A 26,881-nucleotide genomic window follows, 5' to 3' on the forward strand; every position below is an offset into this window, starting at 1 on the left:
ATGAGTTGTCAAGCATTTACTTCATCTGACACCTTTGTACCCTTGAATTCGGACTCTTCTGCTGCTCTGCCACTGATGATGCATCATAGTGCTGCAGAGTGCTTGCCAGTCTCCAGCCATGCCACTAATGTCGTGTCTACAGGTACTTATTTATTTATTTATAATAATCAGAACAATACTCTCTTTAACATTCCTTTTTAAATTCTTTTTGGTCTGATCTGAATCTAAATATTGAAAGGATTTTTGGAAATGCCTAAGTAACTTAGAGCACAAGTTCCATTCCTTATCTTAGCATGTACATTTATCTAACTACAAATTTGAATGTGAGTAATAAAAGTTTATAAATGAAAACTACTCAAGAATCAAATCTTACTTAATAGAGAGGAAAATTACTTGTAATCTCAAGATGTACAGAACCTGAATTTTTATCACTGGAATATTAATGTTCTCCAGAAATAAAGAATTGAATATTAATCTTAATTATATTATTGACTCAATTAATGTTGTACTGAGGTAAGAGTTGTACTTTGAGTGTTCAATAAAATGATTTCTCATTAAGCATGCTTGAAACAAAAACCCTTCAATAAGAATATAAAAATGAACCACCATATTAAGCACTGTAGACTAAAATTGCAAGTCTTAATAAGAGAATAATGTAGCAAAGTGTTAGGGGCAAAATTATTCTTTAAAATATGAACAAGAAGCTAAAGTTTGGTAATAATTCCATGGCAGCATTTTCTAAATCGATTTTTTTTTTCATATGCTTCATGGTAAGTAATTAAACACGTTGGCAGAAAATGTTACTAATAGTTTTGTGTATGTTTACGTGTACTTACATGATTTAGGTTTGTGTCTGTGCTTTTAATAGTCATAGGCTGAATCTCAGTCATTATACAAGCCCAAATTCAATTGTGGCCAATGGGAATTTTTGTCTGAAATAGGACTGCAGGATCAGGAGTTGCTGGGATTTTTTGCTATGAAGACTAATGCAATAAAAAAGCCAGAATATGGCCTTATAACAAACTGAGCAGTAATAGAAAACATTTACCTGTGACGGTGAAAATGTTCTCAATTTTAAATATAGGTTGCAAGACTTATAATAGACAATGCGAACAGTGCTACTATGGTGAGAACATGTAAAGAACTTGTCCAAATAACGAAATGTATGAAGATATTTACACATAATTTTGTCTTATTTTTTAACTGTCAAAAGCTTTCACAGTGTTTATAGCCTCCATATATCTATTGCATATTATTGAATTTTGAAAATGTGTTAATTTTTTATAATTGTCTAATTTAATGCACAAAAAGAATCCTAAAATGTAGGTAAGTATACTTCAGTTACAGTAATAATCAAAGCACACAGATAAGTGTTCTATACTATATTTAATTTAAATATAAAGTTTTGATGATGGAATACTTTTCCAGCACCAATTCTTATATGATCTTTAGGAAGCTGGAAAGGCCATTTTTTTATGGCAGAAAATGATGAAGTGTGTGAATTAGCAAACTGATAACTGGAACGGTTTAATAATGTACAAAAAATTTAAAAAACTGTGCTAACTATCACTTTAACACTACAGCTTTAACTCACTCTCCCTGTATTGTTTGAGAAGTATAAATAGTATAACATGATACATACTAGTAGTATATACAAGAAGTATAGTGTAAATACTTATATAGTGCTATAACCTTTTATTGGTATATTTTTATTAATCAGATTTCATTAATACTAATGGGTGAAACATTATAAATACATTGGTTGAAATAATTACATCCCTAACACATAATTATGTCAGTATGCAATGTAGATATACATCACTAATACGTAGTTCTAAGAACCAGAATTTTGATAATCATTAGTCTTTATTTCTATTAGTAGGGCCCATAGCCAGAAATGTATGTATCAAATTGCGGTTTATTCTTTAAATAACAACACATTTACATGATCTAAAATGTTATGGACCAGATCCTTAGCTGAAGATCTGGCCCTCTGAACATTTCTTCAGAGAGCGATGTACTTCCTCCTGTTGATGCATTCTGATTCACTGATAGAGTAGCCAAGGGTCTTTGTTACATAGAGAAACCTTCAGGCACAGAAAAACAGCTCCATTTACTTTATAATTTCTGTTTATTCTCTAGGGTAACTAAAAAGTAGACAATATTTTCATATTCCTGGGTGCAATTTTCCATCTATGTGTATATCTTTAATACACAAAAGAAGCAACAACAACCAGCTTTTTTCATGCAGAAATGCATAGGAGATTTTTGGGATGCATGGCACTGAAAGCAGAGATTAGAGCCAGCCCAGGCTATTTATATTTTCCTTTCAGAAGGTGGCCAAAACCCCTCAATAACTAGGAATACCAAGAAGTTTGAAGAATATCTTATCAGTGAAAACGTTGCCCCAAGAAACCAATATGTTTGTTACTGGAGAGCCATGGTCCTTCCTAGTAATAGCAAACTGTAGGTCCTGCTTTTTGTTCCTTTTCAGCTCTCAAAGGGTATAGACAGAGGTAACAAGTCTCTTGCTATCAATGGATACTGATAAAAGCTATTACGATGTACCTATTACACCTGCTTAACTCTGTAGCTGTATAAGCATAGAAAAACCTGTTCAACTTTAGCCTTGTTCAACATCACATAGATGCTCCCCTCAACTCATATCAGCTGCTGCAGGGTCCCTGTCGAGTACCTAAAATGCATTTCTGCCACTTGTGAGGACTCTGATTCAATGCATTGTATGTAGAGGTGCTGCTGCAATTGCAAATGTTTCTTTAGGCCTAATGTTCAAAACCAACTATGGCAATGATTGGGGGTATCTTGCTTTCTCTTTCCTGTCTATCATGAAACACATTTGAGGGTCTGGTTTTAGAGGATCCCTGCAAACTGCCCCAGGCTTCCAAAAACAGGGCCTTTTAAGGTGTCTCAAGTTGAGCATCCCAGATTGCTTGTCTTGAAAATATAGGTATCGGGAACCTGATCTCCTTACTCATACAGTAGTATTCATTTTTTTCTTTCAATTGGTGTGGGTCTACATCTTTCAGTATATTAACAATTTGGCATGATAAATCATTGTTCTTGGGGAAAAAAAGTGGTTATTCCAGTTTTCTATCTGGCTGTCTAATCTTCTGAGACATTTGATGAGTTACCATAGGCTTCCAACAGAATTACAGTATAACCTTATGAATCCGGCATGCTTAGGACCAAGCACCTGCCAGAAATTTGAAAACTCTGGATTTTTTAAAGCAGAGGGGCAGCCGGTCCCAGAGTGGGTGGTGGTCTTGGAGCAGAGACCACACGCAGATCGGCAGCATGGGGTGGTGGATGGCAACAGCAGCCGTCAAGTGCAAGCTCCCTGCTCCACTGCTCCCCGATCTAGTGTAGTTTTAAAAAGTGCCAGATTTTTGAGAATTCTGGATATTTGATATTCAGATTTATGAAGGTATACTGTATCTTGATAGTTAAGAATCAGTATAAATTGTTAGTATGCAGAGGGAAATAAAATATAATGCATATACTTAAATCTCTGAACTGAACAGATATGTCTCGAATCCTTATATATTTTCTTACCAGTCCCGTCTGTTTTGTCTTTGATCCAAACTCCTAAATCTTCCCATTTATGCTTCTCCATGACGACTTTGGGAAACACACCGGCAGGTCTTCATTATTCAGTCCCTTCTTGTCATTATGGAAACCAACAGGCTACCTATGGAGTGATGGCAGGTAAGAGATAATAACTCTTAACAGGTGAATTATTGGCTTGATGGATTGACTGATTTTCCTGCAGAGGAACTGAAGAGTTAGAGGACACTGAGAGGAAGCACAAGTTTGTGGTTAAAGCATCAGAGTAAGGCCCTTTCTGTTTCAAGTGATGCCGTGGACTTCCTGTGTGACTGTGAGGCACATCTACGTAACTCATTTCTCTGTCTATGGAGCAGGGATAAAACTTCCTTTCTGTTACTCTCTGGATTGGTAATCTCCATGGGACAAGAACTGTTTCTCACGATACGCCTGTACAGTACCTAGTGCAATAGGCCCCTAACCTCAGCTGGGGCATCCAAGTAATATGAAATAAAAAAATAATTACTGACATTTGGTGAATTTAGCTCACCCTGTTTCATATATGACAGTATTGGTTCATGATCATAACTCTGTGGTGCAGTACATTAGAAAAAACCAAGTTCCTTATAAATAGCATAATTGGAGGATTCATGAAACTTAAGACAAAATAGGGAATGTTCAGTTCCTTGTTTTGGGGCTTTCTGTTTTCTGTTGTATTGGTCAGTAAGGAGTCCTCGCCTTTTTTCCTTATCTTGGAGAAGGGAGGGATAATGCATTAAAAATATATATTTTTGTCTTGTTTTCCTTTCTGGCCTTTCATGATGCAAAACAGAGTAGTTTGAGGTTAGAGATGAACATCTAATAGGTTTGCCTATTAGAATTGCCCTGCCATCCACTGTGTTGTGATAAAGGGGGATACTATATGGCTTACTACCATACAGTAGTTATAAAACATCAAAGGAAATGCCATACTTGGCATGATTTAGTGATTTAGCTTACTAATGAATAAGAATCATTATTCTTACAGAGACATAGCAATTGTTGCAGGCTGTATGATTAAAAATATGTTAAGATTTGAAATACGTTCTTATGTTTATAATAGAGCGACAAGGTTCCTTGGGTAAATTTGATATCTTTTATCAGACCAACCCAAATAGTTGGAGAATAGTTATTAAGCAAGCTTTCGGGTTCAAAAACCCTTCATCAGGCTAAGGAAGTTTCAGCAGTTGGTGTGCGCTCTTCCTGGATGGAATGAAAAGTAAAGAAGCCAGCGGCTGGGCTGGGAAGTCAGTTGCCAGGCAGATTATAATGTATCAAAAATCCAATGTCTATGTTTAGTCCATGATCTCTAGTATCCAGGAGGTTGATGAAATGGAGCTCATCTCTGGGAAGTGTTGTGTAAGTTTCCCTTGAGGATCAGGACTGAGAGATTGGAGAGAGAGTGGCCCTCCTGTGAGAAATGTGCCCCCACCGGTAATTGGGTGTTTCTGTCTTTGATAGATTTCCAGTGTGCGTTCATTCTGGTGCACAGTTGTTGTTTGGTGTCTCCTACATATCTTCCATCAGGGCATTTGGTGCATTGGATGAGGTATATTACATTTCTGGAGGTGCAGCTGTAAGATCCTGGGATGCTGATGGCTCTGTTGTGGGGTGTAGTTATAGTGGGGGTGGTGGAGATGTGTTGGCAGGTTTTGCATTTCTTGTCCTGGCACAGTCTGGATCCTTTTGGTGTGTTCTGGGCTTGAGGAAGTTTGCTTCTGGTGATGAGGTTGGCAAGGTTCGGTGCTTGTCTGAAGGCTAGGATGGGTGGCTCTGGGAAGATCTTTTTAAGAATAGGGTCTCTGTCTAGTATGGATTGCAATTTTTTGAGGATTTTCCGTACAGGTTCAAGGGAGGGGTGATATGTCATAACCAGCAGTATGCGATTTGTGGGGGGTTTTCTTCTGTACTTCAGCACTATGTTTATAATAGTCCTTTACTTTCTACTAGATTACATTCAACTTGCTCTCTCCTAAGGGAGGTGGTGCTCTCCCCTATCCTGGGGGTCTTCAAGAGGAGGTTTGGATGGGCATCTGGCTGGGGTCATCTGAGCCCAGCACTCTTTCCTGCCTATTCAGGGGGTCAGACTCAATGATCCATTGAGGTCCCTTCTGACCCTAACATCTATGAATCTATGAATCAACAGGCCTAGTTGAAGAGGTCCTGTTGCTGAAAGGAGATGAAGCCAGTCCTTCAGAGGGAAAGAAACTGTATGCAGGGCAAAGAGCTTAATAAAATCGATATTTTTTTCAAATTTCAATCAGCAACATGAAACTACTTCCATACAGATGGTTATAGACTTTAATATTACTCCTGAGCATGTGTTAGCAGTTTGTGACCCATCAAGCCATAGATAAATTGTTATTCAAAATGGGTGTGTCTACACATGCATTTGATTCGGGAGCAGTTTACTTATGAGTAAATGTGCAGGGAAGCAGGAGCAGATTTGTTGCTAATGACAGAAAACTACTCCCACTTCCTGGGGTCCTGCAAGCCCAGGGGTGCTAGCCTGGGGCTGGCCCGGGGGCTGGAGTGCTAGCCAAAGAGCTGGCAGGGAGCACCAGGACCAGCTGTCTTCTGGCCAGGGCTGGGACATTGCACCCTGCCCCTAGAGGGCTGCCTGCTGCCCAGGGCAGGGCCAATGTTGCCCTGCCACAGCAGCAGGGAGCTCCTGGCCCTGGATCCCCAGTCAGGGGCATGGGACTTAGAAAGAACTACAAGGGAGGGGCAGGTCCCAGTCCTCTGACCCAATATGGTAGTGGAGCAGCTAGCTCACTGCTAGCTGCCCCGCTGACAGATCGAGGCAGGTGGCTGGGACCAACCCCACCCTTGCAGCTCTTTTCAAGACCTGGGCCTTAATCACCTGATTGGGGCACAGGGCTGAGACCTGCTCCTGACCAGGACAGGTACCAGCTCCTGCTGCACCCAGCAGTCAAGGAACTGGGTGGGGGCTCCCCAGTCCCTGCCAGCAGAGAGCTCCCAGTGCCAGCTCCACGGTCACAGGGCCAGTGTTGAGAGATCCTTGTCAGCTCACTGTGTGTGTTGTTTCCTGTCTCTCTGGCTCATGTAGTGACTTGCCACATGGACTGCTCTGATCTGGAGAATTAAGGCATAAGGATCCTTATCTTCCAGTGCTTGGGCTGGGAGATAAGGATCTCCCATGTAGCCCTGCTGTCATGCAGCTGGAGCTGGGAGATAAGGATCCCCCAGGCCCCTGCTCCCCACTTGTGATCTTGGAAAGTGGGGCTTGGAGTTCCCTAGGGGTCATAGTCCCTACCCAGGCTCCAGTGGCCAAGCCTGCCTTGGCAGCAGGCAGCTCCCAAGGGCAGGAAGCAATCTCCTGTCCCCTGGTGGCCAGCTGACAAGCAACAGATTTGCTCCCGGTCTGGCATCTACATGAGTGCTACCTTGCAATAAGAAATCACAAGCAAATTTGCTACTTGCATTTCCAGGTAGCATATTTACTTGTGATTAGCAAGGTTTCCTGCACAGTTAGCATGTGCACATGTAGACGCACACTCTTACTGTGTAGTAAACTACACTACTACACAATAAATTATCTCATGTAGACACACCCAATGAAGTTAAGTAGAAACTAGCAGAATAGAGCAGGATAGCAGGACAAGAGAGCCATCTCTCAAAGCTAATCCAGATTCAGACAAAGCATTTAATTTTAGCATATTGTTCAGGTTATAAATTGATCTTATCCCTACTTCAAGAAGAACCATAAACATAGCAGACTTATACATGGGGTCCAACTAAAATCAGAATGATATGGTTCTATTTTATGGAGTCAATAACCCTATATAATACCTTTCAGAGCCAGGTATTGTGACCCTTAATGGTGCCATGCAAGATCATCTGCTTGGCTGCCATGATAACAGAGCAGATGATATTGCACAACACTCTTAAGGGCCTGCCACTGTGGTTGTTAAGGGTGTCACATAGGTTGCCATCATAATGGTGAAAGGATGTTACAAAAAATGGGTGACCAAGGTGACCATCACTCTGTAATTTCTGGGGATCTCCTTGGTCTGCTCCACCACTTGTACCATAAAGCTAGGAGTTCTGACATACTAAGTGCCTGGTACCTATTACATGAGGCTTGAGGCTTTCAGACTACTGGCTTCACTGTAGGAAACAGGGAGCTGGGATGCCTTAATTCTCCAGATCAGGGCAGCCCATGTGGCAAGTCACTACTTGAGCCACTGAGACGGGAAACACCACACACAGTGAGCTGGCAGGAAACATACAGCAGTGCCTTAGAAGTATATATTTTAGCAGAGTGGATATTCAATATTTAAAACCTATTCTAGTTTTTAAAGTGGCCATTTATTATTTGGAACATACTTGGGATCCTGAAAATGTAAACCAAAATGTTTGAAGCGGAATTTAAACTATTTAAAAGACACTAATATGTTTCATTGTTCTAAAACACAGATTAGCTGGATGTACTCTTTTCACACTTTTAGGGACAGTCAGATCTGAGCTGACCACTGCACATAACAGTAGTGTGTTATTTGATTTGCCTATGGGATTTTGAAAAGATAATAGAGGTTCAAGGACTTTATCTATACTTATCAGTATGTATCTGGGTGGGAACAAACTATTTTTCTTAAAATTGAATCTTAAAAAGGGGGGAGGAGGGGTCAACTTTTACAGGGTCAGCTATAGGTAGAACAATATATTACATAAGAATGGAGGAATTGGGAAAGGTAAGTGTTTCTTTGAGACAGAAAAGATGAGCTTTACTCTGCACACACAGTCAAATACTTCTATATCATACTTTCCTCTTGTGTCTCTTGCAAACCTTCTTGGTGTCACTTAGAGTTCTTTGGGAAGTCCTTTGAAGAATTATGTGGCAAAAAGGGGTTTGAAATATGAATTTATTTATCTTGCAAAAGAAGTCAATGTTCTGGAATTCTCTGCTTTATTTTCCCACTTCCTTTTAGGCATCAAGCCTGCTACTCCAGAGATGTTATCAGCAAGTCTCTCCCAGAGTCGAATTTTACAGACATGCAGCATGTCCCATCCCAATGTGGTAAATGGAGTTGGCACTCTACAAAGCAAGTCCTTTTACTTAGTCTTCTTTTTTTCCCTTTCACTTCTGGCAAATCTTTTTGCAGCCATGCTATAAAGGACCTAACAAACGTGTTAAAGTTAGAATCTCTATTAAACTTCTGACTCTGGAAGATATACATTTAAGCAATGAACAGCACAAGAAAAGCATCAGAAAAAGGATGAAAAAGATTGGGGGAGGGAACCTGGTATTGTTTGGATATTGGGATGGGATTCAGGAATTCTGGATTCAAATCCTGAGTCTGTCACAAGCTTTCTATGCACCTTCCGGGAAATCACCTAGGCCTCAATCCAAAAGTTACTTATGCACCTCTGAGGAGCGCTTTGAGTACAGAGAGATAGTTAGCCATCTTAGTCAGGCAAAAGACATGGCAGGGTGGCACCTTAAAGACTAACTTGTTCAGAAAGGCTTTTGTAAGCTATAGTGTATTGCATCAGATGCTATGGATGAACTTGCAGGCAGGAAGAGTACTAAATAAAAAGGAGTTAAGTAATTTAAATACAAAGGACAGGACAAATGGAGGAAAGGATAGGGGGATGGGTCAGTGCTGAGAGGTGAAGGTGTGTTGAAGAGATCTAAAGGGATTAACAAAGCACAGAGGAACACACAGGGGGTTATAAAGGTTAGTCCGGGCAATGAAATAAGAATCCAGAGTCTTTGTTGAGACCATACTTCACTGGTTTGTGTGCCCCTTTTGATCTCCTCAACCTACCTTCTTCTCAGAAGTGCTTCCTCCCCCTAGACTTCCCTCCTCCTTTTCCTATCCTTTGTAATTAAATTATTTTATTCCTTTAATATCTCTGCTCTCTGCAAGTCCATTCATAGCATCTGACAACGTGGGCTATAGCCAATGAAAGCTTATGCCTCTGATTTCAGTGGGGGGTGAACTATCTAGTACTTTAAGAAATATCTTGCTCTCTTTTGTTTCCCATCTGTAAAAAGCATTGCATATTTCTTGGGGTGGGGTTCCCCTGTGCTTTATCTGCCTTGTCTGTGACCTGAACAGTCTGCGTGTGTGCTTGTTCATGCACATGGTGCCTAGTAAGAAAGAACATTAATCCTGATTAAATGACACATTTTGTTATAATAGGAGTGAACAAAAATCAGTACTTTTTTTTTGTCTTAAAGTTGAAATAATTGTGAATATCGTATAACAGTCTAGGGAACATCCTGCCTTTCCTCAAATAAATCTCACATTGAATCAAACCCATATAGAATCCAATCTGAACAATAAATATAGTAATCTGTTAAAAAGTATTAATCTGTTAAAGAGTATTCTTGGTACCAAAACAAAAGGACTGTAGGCCAAATCCTAAATAGGTGTGGGTTGATAAATCTTTTCACTTCAATGAAGCTATGATTTTTTGCAGCAGTTAAGGACCAAGTCAAATGTCCATGTGCCTAAGGTATTTAAAATGCCCTACTTATGCATCTGAGTGCAGCCTCCATGCCTGTGGAAAAGATTAGTGCTATAATTTCCTTTCTACACCTGGAAAACTGATGTAAAGAGTGACAGCAGGTTCCAGGCTGATGTCCTAAATTCTAGGCCACCCTTCTTCTCTGTTCTGTAAGATTACAAAGCTGAACATGTTTTCAGTGCACTATTGGAGTATAATTGTATTGGGTTTTCTTTTTGGCTTCATGCAGGTAGCCTGACTCCTTGCCTTTATAAATTCCCTGAACATGCCCTGAGTGCCAGTTCCTGTGCTCTGAGCCATGGCTTCACACCCATGCACCAGACTATCCTTGGAGATGATCCAACCACTACTGACTTCAAGCAGGAATTCCGTAGAAAACCCAAGTCTGTTGAAGAGCCAATAGATATGGATTCCCCTGAAATCAGGGAACTGGAGAAGTTTGCCAATGAGTTCAAACTCAGGAGAATTAAACTGGGTATGTATTTTCTGACAGATGATGACAGCTAGAAAAACCAAATGAAAGCCCAAGTGTTTCTGCATGTTTCATCTTCTAATTTAATATACCTTATTATATGCTAGGCCACCTTTGGCAAGGTTTTCCCAAGTCTGGAAGATTTTTATAGAATTAATAAGGTCATTTTTTTTTGCAGATTACTGCAGTCAATATTTTAAGATTTTTTGGTGCACATAGTACTCCTGGTTTTCCCACCGAGAGAGAGCAAATTGTTAGATTAGCTTTATTCTGGTGAGGAGATGTATGACACATCATAAGCTCGAGCTTTTTGCAACTTCCTACACTAAATGATGTATTCCCTTGTCCCAGTTCTCTTTCCCATGACATGCTCTATTACACAAGGTGATGCCATATCACCTCACTATGGGATAATAGTACTGCCAACTTACACGCACTAGACCTCATGGGCATGAAGTCTGGTGCATGTAAGTTGGCAGTACTTTTATCTCTTATTTGATATACTTAACCATGGGTGTGCATAGTGATGACCTTATTTTGTTACCATCTGGTGGCTACTGGGGAATATGTAAAATGAATGAATCATTTCATGTTGGTTCCGGGTTAATAGATACCCATGTCATATCTGCTGGTAGCCTCAGGGAAGTACAAAGGTTGAATGAACATGATTGCTGGATTATCCCTTGTCCTCTAGAGATTTCTTCCCCCCAAGAACAAGGTTGAAGGACACCGGGAAAGCAGTGTGAGGAAGCTTATCCTGTACCTTCTGTGCTATATTGAAAAATGACTTTTGTGTGTTGAGCACTGCAAATACAGAATCTTAACAAGTACAAAATCTTTATGGATTAAGAGTCATAGATTCATAGATTCATAGATGTTAGGGTCGGAAGGGACCTCAATAGATCAACGAGTCCGACCCCCTGCATAAGCAGGAAAGAGTGCTGGGTCTAGATGACCCCAGCTAGATACTCATCTAACCTCCTCTTGAAGACCCCCAGGGTAGGGGAGAGCATCACCTCCCTTGGGAGCCCGTTCCAGACCTTGGCCACTCGAACTGTGAAGAAGTTCTTCCTAATGTCCAATCTAAATCTGCTCTCTGCTAGCTTGTGGCCATTGTTTCTTGTAACCCCCGGGGGCGCCTTGGTGAATAAATACTCACTTGTATATTCTTGGCTTTATCTTCTATAACAATATATTATATCATTACAGAGTATTCCATTTTACTGTAAATTCAAATGCTATAAAATCAAATAATTTATGAGACTTAGAAGCATCTGTGTATTACTTCTGTGCCTAGAGAGATATTATCTTCCAGTTACAGTATAGAAATGAGGACAAGAGTGGGAATCTGTTTGGAAAATTATTTGCAGTTGCTGTATATTATGACTATTTAGTTGTGTCAGTCAGAGAATTGGCAAGATTTTCAGAACCCAAGGCTGTTTCAGAGGTAATTATTCACAGTGGTCTACTTCTAAATACACATAAGAACAAAATTCCTACTAAATGAAATAGGACTCCAGCATTGGATTTAGTGCCATTTCTGATAAACTTGTGATGTACACAAGAAGCCTTATAAGTGGATAACGACCTGCTAGGCAGAATCTGACACCATGCAATGCGTAGTACCGACAATATTGGCTGAAATCGGTAAGCATGCTCTTGGCACCTCTCAAGAGATATTCAGTACCTTGTAAGACTGGCCCAGGTGGAGGAGGAGGGAAAGAAATTCAGGGTCATGTCTTGGAGTATGGCAAAGTATACTCAATGGATTTTGGATAACCCACCCTGACCCTGAATTTGTTGTGTACTTGTATATCCAGGGGCTGCACTAGCCCCCCCAAAATCCCACACAGGGCCAAAGTTGCAGCCATACATTGCCTCAGTGCATGTGTGTTCTGACTATTCCTGCTCTTCCCTGATATCCTAGTAGCTGGGCAAGGTGGTAGAGTCACCTTTCCTGGTCATCATAGGAGCCCTGTGTGTACTGGTGTGATCTTCCAGTGTCTGGTTAAATCAACTCTCAGGTCTCTCTCTCAGGTCTCTCTCTCAACCCTTGGGTACTATGCAAGTAGGCAGGAATCTGCACCCATGAATCATTCTGAAATCCATTCCAAAAGTAAGGTCATGTTAAGAAGAGGTTAAGAAAACAAATGTTAGAGAATCAACAAGATGAGTAATATCAAGACAAAAGTGATGGGTTTTCTTTAAGCAGACAAAGTTCTTTGGGTAAAATCTGAGGTTTTTCTTTAAGAATTTATTTTTTGTCTTCTGAAAATCTTTGTGCAAGTCTTTTTAGACACAGTCTTCTCAATCTTTTTAGACACAAAACACCCTCATTAGATTTAAAGGTACACCTCAGAAAATGCCAGTTCTCAGCTTTAACTCCTTTTCTGACTACAGGGAAATAAAAGAGGAATTATTTGGTTGCAAAGAATTCAGGGTCATAACAAGTCAGAATGTTTTTGACAGTAGAAATTCCTATTTGAAACCTTTGGGTTTATCTTGTGAATGATATGCAGATGGTTGCAAAGCTAATTGTGCTACTGTAGTCCAGTGCCCCACAACGGTCTCGCAGCACTCAGGTTGAATCACAGCTGTAACTTTTAACTTTTAAGTTTGACCAATATCTACAAAGTCTGAAAAATCTGAAGTACACAGTAAAACCCTCAACTGATGGTTAAGTTCATTCCTGGAAACAGCAATGGAAATGATAAGTTTTACATTCTTCTGTGCATAATGTTACTGTCTAGAGGCTCACTCAGGGATCAGGGTACCATTGAGCTAGGCATTGTGCAAATATATCCAGTAATAGAAAGCTCCTTCCCCAAAGAATTAACAACCCAGGTATGTAATGAGAAACTGCAGCTGGACACAACAATCAAACTTGGTTTGAAAATGATTCCTGTAATAAGTGATTACAATAATTAATTTTGAGAATGAATGTGATTATTGAGAATTAAGCATAAAGCACAAGGTTGGGTTTTTGTTAACTCTTTTTGTTTGCTCATTTGTTTTTTTTATGGGCTTAAACAGACCTCTGACATTTAAAGTAAAATCATAATTCTCTGTGAGGAATTCTACAGAGTCTCACTTGATGAAATTTGTAGTAAATGTGCAGTCAGCAGTGACCCTACATACATCCTGTAGTGGTCAAATACCACTGTTTAATAACATGCAGAGGGAAAGTTTGTCCCTGGAAGCGTACCCAGGATTCTGTCCCAACTATACAGTTGTTCCAAGAAAAGATAGCATAAAAACCCCTTGCTTTTAATAACTAAGGCACTGGGTTCTGATTCTTTTCCCAGCTCAGATCTGTAACTTGTATAACTCAACTGAAACCAAGGGAGTTTCACAAGCATGAAACTGATATGAGATCAAAAATGGGCTAGTGAGCATCATCAGACACCTCGGATTGAAGGACACCATCTACAAAGAGATTTTGTCCATAACTGCTAATCATCACCCTCCCAGTAGAAACCACTAGTATACAAGCATTTATGCTGTTTCTCCTGGACTAAAAATAACAGTTCCAAGAGAAAAAAAGCTCAGTTCCAATCAGGTAGAAGTGGATCCCAGGAGAGTTTTTCCCAGGAGATGAACACTTGTACACTTCCCCAAGGCTTAAGTCCTCCCAGGGACCAGGTGGAGCAGATTTGCAGGAAAGGTTCCTATGTCTTGCAGGGTCACCCCGGTCTTGAGAAGGCATAAGGGCAGCAGCTCTCATTTCTCCTGGGCAGTGGGAGACAAACATTGGGAGTGGAGGGGAGCAGCAGCTACTGGTCCCTGCCTCTTCCCCTGAAGTCCGCTGTTTGGGAAAGAGGCTGTGGGGCTTTGCTGTCTCCCTCTCGCTTCCCATTACTGCCTTTTTATCCTGGGCTGTATTGCAAAGCCCAGGGATTGGGAATTGGGCTCAGGAAGGCTGTTTCCAAGCCTAGTTCTCAGCCCCCAGGCTTTAAATGCTCTCCCTGCCACCCAACTGGGGAGTTGGGACATGGATTGCAAAGGCCAAGGATCAGGGATTGGGCTCAGGGTAAGACTTGCACAGTCCCTCAAGCCAGGAACTGGCCTCACAGACTTTAAATGTTGTGTGTACTGCTTGGCTAGTGGCACACACAGTGATTTAAAAGCCAGAGAGCCAGGACTAAGGTTCATGGAAGGTATCCCTGGCCCTACTTTCCTGCTTTTAATCAGCCCATGTGCAACCGTTCTGGGGTGCGTTAAAATGGAAGGGGCTGTCTTTTGACAGCCTATGTCCTTCCCAGGCAGGGGAGAGGACAGGCTGTCAAGTAATAGGCTCCCCTAAGGGTGGGGGTGCCCTAGGGAGTCCACTTCTCAGTGGCTGGTGAGCTTGCCTCTGTAGTTCTCCTGCAGGGGTGCTGGAATTCCAGAAAAATTCTTACTGCTAGAAATAAACACCTGTATGTGGCTTGAGTTTGCATTTTGTATTCCTGAAACCAGCACACTAGTAAAAATTGCATTCTCCCCGGAAAATAAGTTGAGCAGAGAGAAGAGCATAGATATGTCCCCCCCCCCCCCCAAAAAAAAGTGTGTTTTCAGAGTATTAACAAATGGCTATGTGACTTAATACAAGGCAGTCATAGTAGAAAACTTAAGGTTTCTATATTTTTTCTTTATTACTTTATGACAGGCTATACACAAACAAATGTTGGAGAAGCCCTGGCTGCTGTGCATGGCTCTGAATTCAGTCAAACGACTATCTGCCGATTTGAAAATTTGCAGCTGAGCTTCAAGAATGCCTGCAAACTGAAATCAATACTGTCCAAGTGGCTGGAGGAAGCAGAACAAGTAGGAGGTAGGTATTTGTAACACCTATTTTCATACCTGAACAAGAATCGTTTTGATGACTTCCCTTGGTCAAGCTTTTTGTTTACCTGTTTAGTGTTTGAACATGTAGTATTTATATTAAATTCAGTAAGGTCAAATGACTTCTTTTGGTAATGGAGAAGAAACCTGTTAGACCCACATGAAGATACAGAATAACAGTTGAACCAAATGGAATTTGAAGATGGTACAAGGATGGTACTATTCATAAGATACAAATAACTATGTTGTACTATTCATCAAATATCTGACTAGACCTCTTATGTGTACACCATGATCCAGAGGATTGATGATTGCCTATCAATAGTACAGTGCTAATTTATGTGCATGGTACCCAGAACTTCTGCTGTAAAATAGGAGTCAACAGCTTTCTGGTGATGAAGGAAGAGTGGGACCTGGGTGTATTGGTTGCAAGATGGCTACATGCTATTGATGCATACCATCAATTGATGTACACCATGATGCATTAGCCTTTTTTTTTAATGCAGCCAAGAAAAAAAGGCTAATGCAATTCAAGGCATATTAAGTTGGTTATTTGTAGCAGGTGCAAGGAAGAATTAGTAGTACAGTAAAAATCATGTGTAAGACTCTGCTTAGAATACTGTGTACATTTCTAGTCGTACAGTTCTTGTCTATATTAAAAAATGAATATTAAGTTGAAACAGGTGCAGAGGAGGACTACTAGAATGATTAGGGGAATGGAGAACTGATTTTGGTGCTTGGGAAGATCTTGGAGAGAATCATCAAGGAGCACATCTGTGGGGCGCCTGCAGGGGAGATTATGCTCAGTGCCAATCAGCATGGGTTCACCAAAGGCAGGTCCTGCCAGACCAACCTGATTGCCTTTTATGACCAAGTAACTAAATCCTTGGATGATGGTGTCACTGTGGACATAGTCTTTCTAGACTTTAAGAAGGCCTTTGACACTGTCTCTCACCCCATCCTCATCAACAAATTAAGTGACTGCAGCATTGATGCCTGCACAGTTGGATGGGTAAAAAATTGGCTGATGGGGCGCACCCAGAGAGTAGTGGTGGATGGGTTGTACTCAACCTGGTGAGATGTGAGCAGTGGGGTACCCCAGGGCTCGGTCCTCGGGCCCGCACTGTTTAACATCTTCATCAGTGACTTGGACGAGGGGGTGGAAAGCATGCTGTCCAAGTTTGCTGATGACACTAAGATGTGGGGCGAGGTGGACACACTTGAAGGGAGAGAGAGGCTGCAACTAGATTTAGACAGACTACAAAAATGGGCAGACGAGAATAGGATGGGGTTCAACGTAGACAAATGCAGGGTGCTGCACCTTGGGAGAAGGAATCCACAGCATACATACAGGCTGGGGAGTTCCCTTCTTGAAAGCACAGAGGTGGAAAGGGATCTTGAGTCATTATTGACTCCAAGATGAACATGAGCCACCAATGCCAGACCACAGCCAGCAAGGCCAGCCATACCTTGTCATGCATCCAAAGGTACATCTCAAACGGTCCAGAGAGGTGATACTCCCCCTCTGTGCGATTTTGGTCAGGCCGCAGTTGGAGTACTGCGTCCAGTACTGGGCGCCGCACTTCACAAGGGATGTGGCCAGCCTGGAGAGGGTTCAGAGGAGGGCCACCCGCTTGGTGAGAGGGCAGCAGGACAGGCCCTACAAGGAGAGACTGATGGACCTGAACCTGTTCAGCCTCAGCAAGAGGAGGCTGAGGGGGACCTGTTGGCTGCCTACAAACTCATCAGGGGGATCAACAGCAAATAGGTAGAGCCCTTTTCTCCCCAGCACCACCTGGGGTGACGAGGAACAGTGGTCATAAGCTGATGGAGAAGGTTTAGGTTAGAGATCAGAAGGCAATATTTTACAGTTAGGGTGGCCAAAATCTGGAACCAACTTCCAAGGGAAGTGGTCCTCGCCCCTGCCTTGGGGAAATTCAAGAGGAGGTTGGATGATCACCTGTCTGGGGTCTTGTGAACCCAGCATTCATTCCTGCCTGTGGCAGGGGGTCAGGCTACATGATCTGTTCAGGTCCCTCCTGACCCTAGCTACTATGAAACTGTAAGAGGAGATTAAAAGAGCTTGGTATAACATTGAGGGGAGAGACCATGAATATATATATATGTATAAGTACATGAATATTAGGCAGACAAGGTTCCTTGGGTGAATTTGATATCTTTTATTAGACTAACCCAAATGGCTGGAGAATAGTTATTAAGCAAGCTTTTGGGTTCAAAAACCCTTCGTCAGGCTAAGGAAGTGTCAGCAGTTGGTGTAACTGCTAACACTTCCTTAGCCTGACGGAGGGTTTTTGAACCCGAAAGCTTGCTTAATAACTGTTCTCCAACCATTTGGGTTGGTCTAATAAAAGATATCAAATTCACCCAAGGAACCTTGTCTGCCTATGTCCTTAGACCAACATGGCTACAACCTAAACCCCTGAATATTAGGAAAGCAGAAGAGGAATAATTATACAAATGACCGCAGTCTGGTTATGAACAAATTTACTCTGGAAATTGGAACAAGGTTTCTAACCATTAGAGGAGTGAAATTAGGGAATGATATTCCAAATAAAAGGATATGGGAGTAATTTCATGCTTTGGGGCTCTGCTGGTCTGCTGGAGCCAGAAAGAAACTTTTCCCCTTGAATGCATTATTTTGCTTCTTTTCCTTTTCCCTTCTGTTTGAAGTATTTACTGCAAGTAAGTTTTGCTTGGGTGGGCTGTGACTTTAAATTGTACTGGCTCACTCTCCTGGGTGGTGACTCTTGTTCACACACTCAGAGGGAAAGGAAGCATCAGATTTGGGGTCAGGACAGAGAAGAGTCCTTTAACATTAGATCAGAAAGGACTGCTGTTTTCCTACGTGTCGTAAGCATAGTCTTTTTCCTAGGATCACGTGAGCTTATTCAATGTAATAAATTTTGCATTGATGCCACCCCCTTGCTTCTCCTGTGGCACACGGTAGGTTATTATTTATTGGGTGACCTGTGGTTGTATGTGTACAAAACAGGAGCTGGGGCAGATGCTCTTGTAAATGCTTTTTGACAGTTGGCTTCCTGAAAATGCCAAAGACTAGTTCCAGTAGCCTGCCAGGCCCAGGTTGTGCTAAGAGTCCACTGAGAGGAATATTATCCAGGGTTGAGTGTCAAACGTATTTTAAGCACAAACTTTAAAAAGGGGGGAAAAAATCGTGAACCTGCTTTAAACCAAACATGAAAAGATCCCCTCATTTTTTTTACATTATAAACAATCACTTGTTTCTGAAGCCTGAAGTTATGCCACTCAGCCACCAGATGGCCTAGAGAGGGAAGATTTCCAAGTGTCAACTGTATTCTGCATTCATCTCCAGTATCTGGCATTCCCCACTATTAAAATATCAGTAACAATTATTTCTATCAAAGATTGTGCTTGGCTTTCATTTTGTATTGAAGATCATTTTTTTTTTTAATTTGATATAGCTTTGTACAATGAAAAGGTCGGAGTGAATGAGCGAAAAAGGAAGCGCAGAACTACCATAAGGTAATAAATACTTTAGGAAACTTTGTACTGGAAGTCCTTTTTACTTTGAGATGCCTCCATTGGATTAAAAATGTAAGTTATATTTTCCCATAAATGCCTTATCTAGGGCTAGTAGAAGAAAAAAACAACTGAAAGTTGTCAATGAAAAGTACAATTTTTAAGTAAATGAAAATATATCCCATTTAGAAACCACCTAAAGAAATGATGCATTTTTTTCTCCTCATTTCCCATCCTCCTGCTAGGGATCTGGACCTGCAGAGCTTCTGCAGTAGGGTTTTTTGGGCAAAGACAAATACGGGAGCATGCTTGGAGCTGGCTTTTTTGGGGGTGTTTTTTTATTTTTCTCTTAATTTGAAGAGTTTAGCCCCCTCTGCATATGGAAACAGAGCAGGCTGGAATCCCATCATTGTTTAAATGTCACATTACTAAAGTGATTGCACATAAACATGCATAAAGAAACAAAGCAATATGAAATGGGGATAGGTTGAATCCTGTTAACTAAACATGTTGAGAATTGGAGTGGGGACTTCCCTCTCCACTCAGATGTTCTGCTTTCTTCTGTTAGGAAAGCGAATTCACCCAGGAATCATTCAAAAACACTGATCAATCACAAATGCTTCTAATTGCATAAATGGGGGGTGGGGCTGTCTTTGTTGTGTGTAGTCAGTCATTAGGAGGTGAGAAATCCAAGATACTAAAAGGAATCCAATGCTGGCTACAGTCTCTTCCACCTCAGGCCTTCAGCCTGACACTAAGATACCTTTGGGTAGTAGCTGATGCTGACAGGCAGTACAGGTTCACAGAAAACCTGAACCAGTGCTGAGCTCAGACTCTCAACACATGGAGGGCCTGCAGTGGCAGTACATGTCCTTCTCAGCAATTCTTCCAAATAGGGGAAGCTGATAGTAAGAGTGGGATTGCTTGCTAGTTCTGGTCCCTTGTACACAAGACTGGGGTTTAGTTCTCCCTAAACTGAAACGGTGGATTTTTAACTGGTGGGCTTTTACTTAAAAGCTGCCAGCGAGCCCAGAGCTGCTCAGAGCCAGCACCTGGCCCACTAGCACCCAGCCCCGGTGGCCCCAGGGGATGCTGCCACAGAGGGAAGGAATGGGGCTCCCCACAGCTCAGACACCACCAGTAGCTCACCCGCTGGCTGCAGGCAGGCTCCATCAGAAAGAAAAAAAACGATCAGACCCCTTGCCACTTCCTTTTTTTATGTTCCCAGGCAGAGCCTGCCCCTGGCCCACTAGCATCCTGCCCAGGTGGCCTGTGGAGGGGGTGGGGGGCACCACCGCAACAGAGGAAAGAACTGCCCCCCCTACAGCTCAGACACTGCCGGCAACTCACCCCCCGGCTGCGGGAGAGGTGGGCAGGCTCCGCCAGAAAAAATAATTGGGGGCCTCTTGCCACTTTTTTTTTTTCCTTGGTGGAGCCTGCCTACATGAGCTGCCACCAGGTCACGCAGCCCCTGAGCTGCAGGGGGGCCCGGTGCTTCCCTTCACAGTGGCAGTGCCCCCCAGGGCTGCCTGGACACAGTGCTAGCTGCACAGATGCTGCCCCAGCTTGCAAGCAGCACCTGGCCCGATCCAATGGTGCATAGGACTCTGGAAGCCTGGGCATTTTTCGGGAAGCTCAAGCTTGGTAGGCTTTCAGCACCCCCATGCACTGTCCCTGCTACCTTCCTGTCTCCTAAGACCACCTGGGAATGGGCTGGCTTGCCCCTGGGGCAGCGTGGGAAGGCAGCAGAAGAGCAGCTGGATGTGCCAGGGATGGAGCCAGAAGAGCTGGCTGGAGAAAGGTGCCAGGGATGGTGCACAGGGTGCTGGAATTCCAATCCCAAGCTTCTTTGAGCCTTCCTGGGCTTTCGGCACCCCATGTACCATCCCTGCCACCTTCTCCAGCCGGAACACCCAGCTGCACTCCTGCCACCTTCCTTCACTGCCCCAGGGGCAAGCCAGCTTGGTCCCAGGTGGTGGGAAGGTGGCAGGGACAGTGCACAGGGTGCTGGAAGCCCACCAAGCATCTTACCACTATCCCCCCCCCCCCCCCAACAGAGCCTGCCTGTGGCTGGGGAGAGTGCTGCTGGTGGGCCAAGTGGCCTCTGGTCTGTAGGGGGTCCTGGGGATGGATGTATTGCTGCAATTTGTTACATGGCAAACTAAAATACATCAGGATGTGTTTTAGTTTGCTACCTGAAGTAATTTCATTAACAATATGCTGCTGTATGTGTACAGTGTGACAAAAGCGCAATACGCTGCCACATGTGTAAAGTGTGACATTAAATTGATAAAAAATGGCAATTAAACTGCTAAAAAGGGCAATTTTGTTACATGTATAAGCACCCTCTATGACCAACTAGTGTTGGGAGGCTAAGGAGGGTTGATTTCCATGTCAGCCCATTCCCTAGCAAGTCATGGTCCTAAGGTGTAAAGACAGCCTTTACAGCTCTGCTGCTGTTCTTGGGAGTGTAGGATGCATACAAATTATGTTTTAAGAGTAACTTTTCTCCAGATTGGTTTCTGTTGATAAGAATGCCTGTTCATGTGATTTTCAATCTGCAGGGTTCTCAAAGGTGTTTTTTTTTTTTTTTTTACCCCAAACCCTTTCTATAATTGCTGAAATGGCTCATTAGTAGCTACCCCACCAGCAGATCTGGGTAGGGGGCTGGGATCTACTGCACCCCTGGAGCTCTTTCCAAACCCCAGTTGTGGAGCCAGTGCTAGGAGATAAGGATCTCCTAACCTGAGCCTTGCAATCATGGAGCTCAGGCTGGGAGATAAGGGTCTCTCAGCACTGGCCCTGGGACAACGGAGCTGGGACTGGGAGATAAGCATTTCCCAGTCCCTGCTCCCCGATCATGATCTTGGAGCAGGGGCATGGAGCTGGCTGCTGCTGTGACGGGGGGACACAGTCTCTGCTCAAGCTTCTGTGGTAGAGCCTGCCCTAGCAGCAGGCAGCTCCTGGGGCAGGGAGCAATCTCCCACTGCTGGTGGCTGGCTGACCAGGAGCAGATTTTGCTCCCAGTCAGGTGTCTACACAAGTACTATGGCACCATTACTAATCTCAAGTAAATTTGCTACTTGCATTTGCAGGTAGTGAATTTATTTGGGATTAGGGAGGTTTACTGTGAAGTAAGCATGAACACATGTAGATGCACATGCTTATTTTGCAGTAAACTATGCTAATGCAAAGTTAAGTGTCTCGTGTAGCTGCACTTCTCTATGGCAGGCTACCACTCAACTGACATCTGTATCTCTGTTCCTGTATTACTTGTTTGGAGCACCGTGCTGGCAATCATCAAACACTTGATCTGTACACCAGGCAAGTTAAGTGCTTCTCCTTATACTATAAATAAACACAGCTTTGTACAATTACACACACAGTGCAGGAAAAGTCCAGGCACTTTGTAGGAATCGTTGCAGATAACTCGAGGAATGTTGGACCCTTGTTTGGGAACTGTATCAAACACAATCAGAAAGTTAATCTTTATCTACAGTATACCCAAGTTAGTGGGAATTGTCCATAAATACGTTTCTGAAGACATAATAGAAACTGGAAAAGAAAAGGACCACGTTAACATAGTTCTCATGCTGGATCTTTGTACACCCAGATCAAATTATCTATAATTCATAGATTTATAGATTGTTAGGGGCTGGAAGTGACCTTGCAGATCATCTGGTCCAGCCCCCTCCACTCCAGGCAGGAAGACAACTGGGGTCAAGTGACCCTAACAAGGTGACTGTCCAGTCTGCTCTTGAAAACCTCCAGGGTAGGTGACTGCGCCACCTCTGGAGGGAGTTCATTCCACAGTCTGGACACTGACTGTGAAGGAGTTTTTCCTGGTATTAAGCCTGAAGCAGCCTTCCAGGAGTTTGTATCCATTGGTCCTGGTCTTCTCTGGGGGTTTCCTAGTGAATAGTTGTTCACTGAGCTCCTGATGCCCTCCTCAGATATAGCAGTAACCTGCTATCAAGTCCCAGACCAATATAATGTGGCTATGGGAATTATTTTATGTTGTCCCATCCTTTAAAAGCTGTTTAAATACTGATGATTCTACAGCCATACATTCATAGAACATTATGATTTTTGATTAGTTCATTTCAAGAAGCGAGGATAATTAAACCAGAACTTAAATGTTTATTTTAAAGGTACAACTGAAAAAGTTTTCAGGAACTAGAATTTTAGCTGAAGTTTCTTCCACCTTTTTAGGAGAACTAGTCCCACTTCACATCAAGACTAAATCCCAGAGTGCCCCCTTGTGGCCAAAATAATATAAGGTACTGGTAAAGCTGGCTCTAAAAAGGAAACACAAAACGATAAGGTGTACATTTTTTTATAAAGTGAATCCAAGATTTTTTTGTTCTTGTTGCTCTAAAAATAAGTACCAAGAAAGGTGACATTCTTTCAATATCCATCCTAGCTTTCCAAAAATATGGGAAAAATGCTGTTGTTAACTTATTGTATTTATTGATCTGCTCAGCCAAAACATACCTTTGGTGACTACTAATCAAACAAAAGGGTTAAACTAGACTTTTTGAGACACTTGCTGGTTGGAACAAATTATACTGATCCATATAATTTACAATTCTTAAAATGTTAAAGGACTACCCATGTAAGAGGATACATAACTTGATTAGAATATGACACATTCACTGTTGCAACTCTTTCCTTGAGTGAGAATAATTGTATCATGTACACATTGCATCTCCAGATATGTTTGTGTCTTCTGCATAGCTAAGATGCTGCCTATTACTAGATGGAATGGCCAGTCACACTTCTAAAAGTACACATAATTATATTCCTTCCTAGTAGCCAGGTACAGCCTGCACAGGATGTAAAGGATGAACATTTTGTGGTTTTCCTGTACAGTTAGAGAAACCACCCTAGTATCTCTTCCTTTAAAATAATCCACACTGAAAAGTCTATTTGATTTTTGAAGTCCATATCAACAAATACCTCAAATGCACTTAGTGCATTTTCTCTTTCTTATTTTTGTGCTGTATTTTCAATGCTCATCCTTTAACTTTATCCTAAAATAGCTGCCTTGATATATGAGAGAGTTATTGACAATAAACATGATTCTTTCATCCAGCATTGCTGCAAAAGAAGCTCTAGAGAGACACTTTGGAGAACAAAGTAAACCTTCTTCTCAAGAGATCATGAGGATGGCTGAAGGGCTCAATCTTGAGAAGGAAGTTGTCAGAGTTTGGTTTTGCAATCGACGACAAAGGGAAAAAAGAGTGAAGACAAGCTTACACCAGAACACCTTTAACGCTATTATCAAGGAACATCATGAGTGCCGGTAAAGCTTCCTTGTGCGTAGTTACTGATTGGGGGACAGGGGTCTCTAGGATTTTTAAATTATTATTTTTTAAAGAAATACTTTGTTATCTGAAAAACGGAGCAGCAAACCATTTGATCCCTTTAAAAATCAGTACATTTCAGCTATAAAATACAGTTGTTGCTTTTAGTGGGTTAAAAGGATGAAAATATTTTTAAGGCACTGTATGCATTTGTGGATGGGAAGCCATTGCTTAGTCAGAAGTAATTTAATAGGTATGACTTGGTTATAAATGTCTGACAAACTGCACAATAAGTACTTTTCATGTACTGTGTCTTTCTGTAGTAATACTGACTGGTTAATATTTATTTTAAATTTGAAGCTCTGGAACCAAAACCTTTGTATTAAATACAAGAAGAGGTTACTTACTGTAGCTTTTGAGAGAATGTTGACTCTGACTATTCACATCTGTGTAATTTGCCACCCTCCGATGGCAGTCATCTTTGAGGACCTTCCAGGAAAGCCAAAACTATTGGGACCACAAAAAGGGCTGCTTTGCAGCATGAAACATTGAGAGCCAAGTTGTTTCCTCCCCACTAAAAAACTGCAACACCACTGTGGGGTTAGAACTCTGAAGAACATAACAAGTGAACAGGTAGTTTAGATAATACAGAGACAACATTACTGCAGAACTAGTTACACCAGTCTGTCTTCTTCAAAGCGGCCCCTGCATATTCCATTTTGTGGGAATCTAGCTGGCAATATTGAATGTTGAGGGATTATACTTGAAGAGATCTAAGAACAGGCTTTCCAGAGCAAGGATGAACTCTAGCTGCTGAATCAAAGAACACAGGAAACAGCTTTGAATATTACTAGGATGGAGACATTATAGAAGCATGCTGTGAATACAACCTTAACTGTAGCAGAATGTATTTTACGACACCTCAAGTACTGACACTCTAGCTAGTGTGTGATATAGCCCAATCCACAGTCTAATCCACTTGGACTGGTTCTGAGTGAAAACACTACGTGCAAATTAGTCCCAAATGCTAAGAAGCATCTTGCTGCTTTATAAATGCCTTAAATCTAGGTACATCAAAACTTTAATTTATGGTATACTCGAACAGGGTATGTGGTGCTTTGCTTTTACTGTTGAGAATGTGCCTTAGAAGAGAAACCTAGGGAGACGGCTGTCAGGCTTCTCTATGCATAGATCTGTTCCTGATCAACTTTGCGTGTGGAATAAGTTAAATAAGAAGGCAGCATGCTTACTCTAGAATAAAATTGTCTACACATGGAGATATTCAGAAACAGCTTTTGTACTTTGATTCACACTCTCTATTAATCCATATTAGTTTTCAAGTGAAGACAAGCCGGTCTTCTAGTCTACAGTCAAAATGGTGTCCTAACTCCATCTCCTTGGAGGCAAGGGAGTGTAGGAAACTGAAACAGTGACAACACCACTTACCAGTAACAGATAGTCATGCAATCTCTTTAACATGGTTCTCATTAATTAGCATTATAACAAGAAGTAATGTTTGTACATTTCAAGCTTAGTGTTTTCCCAGGACTAAAATGAAAGGAACACATACATGGTGAGAGAAAATTTAAAAAAAAATTAAAAAAAATTAGATAATGGATCTAGAAAGAAAAGGTTAGGATGTTCAAGGCCACTATAAGTACATACCAAAGAGAAAGTATTCACCCTAATGCCCCCTGAGTACTTTAGCAGTTATGGGAGTCATCCTAGGCAGATTAAACAAAGGAATACAGGGCACAACTATATGTTTACTGCGGAGCTGACTAATTAGTTCTGCAATAAACGTCTTGGCATCACAGGAAACTAATAAACTCCACAGCAGGGTAGTACTTGTAAATACAAATACTACCCTGCTGCAGTACACATGTAGATGCTGACGTCCCACAGGCTGGGGCATGAGGGTGCCTCAGTGCATGGGCTGCCTGCCGGCTAGCTCCACACTGAAGCACCCTTGTTACCCCAGCCAGCCCCTCCACAGCACACTGAGCCAGATCAGAGCAACCCCAGGCTGGCAGGCTGACCTCCCCTGCCAGATGAGGCTGCTCCATCCCAGCTCAAGGTGCTGCAGTCTCAGGTGTACATGTAAACCTGGTGCCCCAGGAGCAATCCAGCATGATATGCATCAGTGTTTATTGTGTTGTATTAATATGCATGTGTAGATGTGCCCAGTTTTCTGAATTAAGCAAAAGTATTTTCATGAAGGAATTGTAGTGTTGTGCTTTTCAGTATAAAAGACTATGGATTGTTAAATGGGGGGGGAAGGTAGGGATTCCATCCCCCTGCTCACTGGAACATGTTATGCATGGAACTTAACTGTTCCAATCTACAGGTTATTTGAACAAGCCTCCCATAGTAGAATAATACCAGTTTTCTAAGATTAAACCTCAGCCTTTACCTACATGTGGCCTACTGACAGAAATGCACTTCCCTAAGAAAATGGGAACAATAAGAAATAAATGGAATGCAATGTCTTAGAATTGTAACCTTTGATTATCTTGCTATTTAAATGTAGAATTGTTGTGTAATATATTGCATTATGCATACGTGGAAAAACTGACACTGTGGTATATATATATTTTAATTATTTTGCTAGTAGAAAAGAGGCTTTATACAAGAAATTGTAACTTTAGCCTTTTTTGCC

At 41.9% G+C, this 26,881-nt stretch overlaps 1 protein-coding gene across 1 annotated transcript; it reads left to right on the top strand.

Annotated features, from left to right (window-relative positions):
• POU1F1 (POU class 1 homeobox 1) lies at window positions 1-26,837 on the top strand. The gene is made up of 7 exons (XM_059720612.1): window positions 1-142; window positions 3,577-3,726; window positions 8,556-8,673; window positions 10,335-10,576; window positions 15,222-15,386; window positions 18,859-18,919; window positions 24,012-26,837. The coding sequence occupies exons 1-7, from the start codon at window positions 1-3 to the stop codon at window positions 24,223-24,225; spliced, it is 1,092 nt and encodes a 363-aa protein (XP_059576595.1). The 3' UTR covers window positions 24,226-26,837.
• The last annotated feature ends 44 nt before the right edge of the window (window positions 26,838-26,881 follow it).

Source organism: Alligator mississippiensis, chromosome 1 (assembly GCF_030867095.1).
Source record: "Alligator mississippiensis isolate rAllMis1 chromosome 1, rAllMis1, whole genome shotgun sequence".
NCBI classification, from domain to species: Eukaryota; Metazoa; Chordata; order Crocodylia; family Alligatoridae; genus Alligator; species Alligator mississippiensis.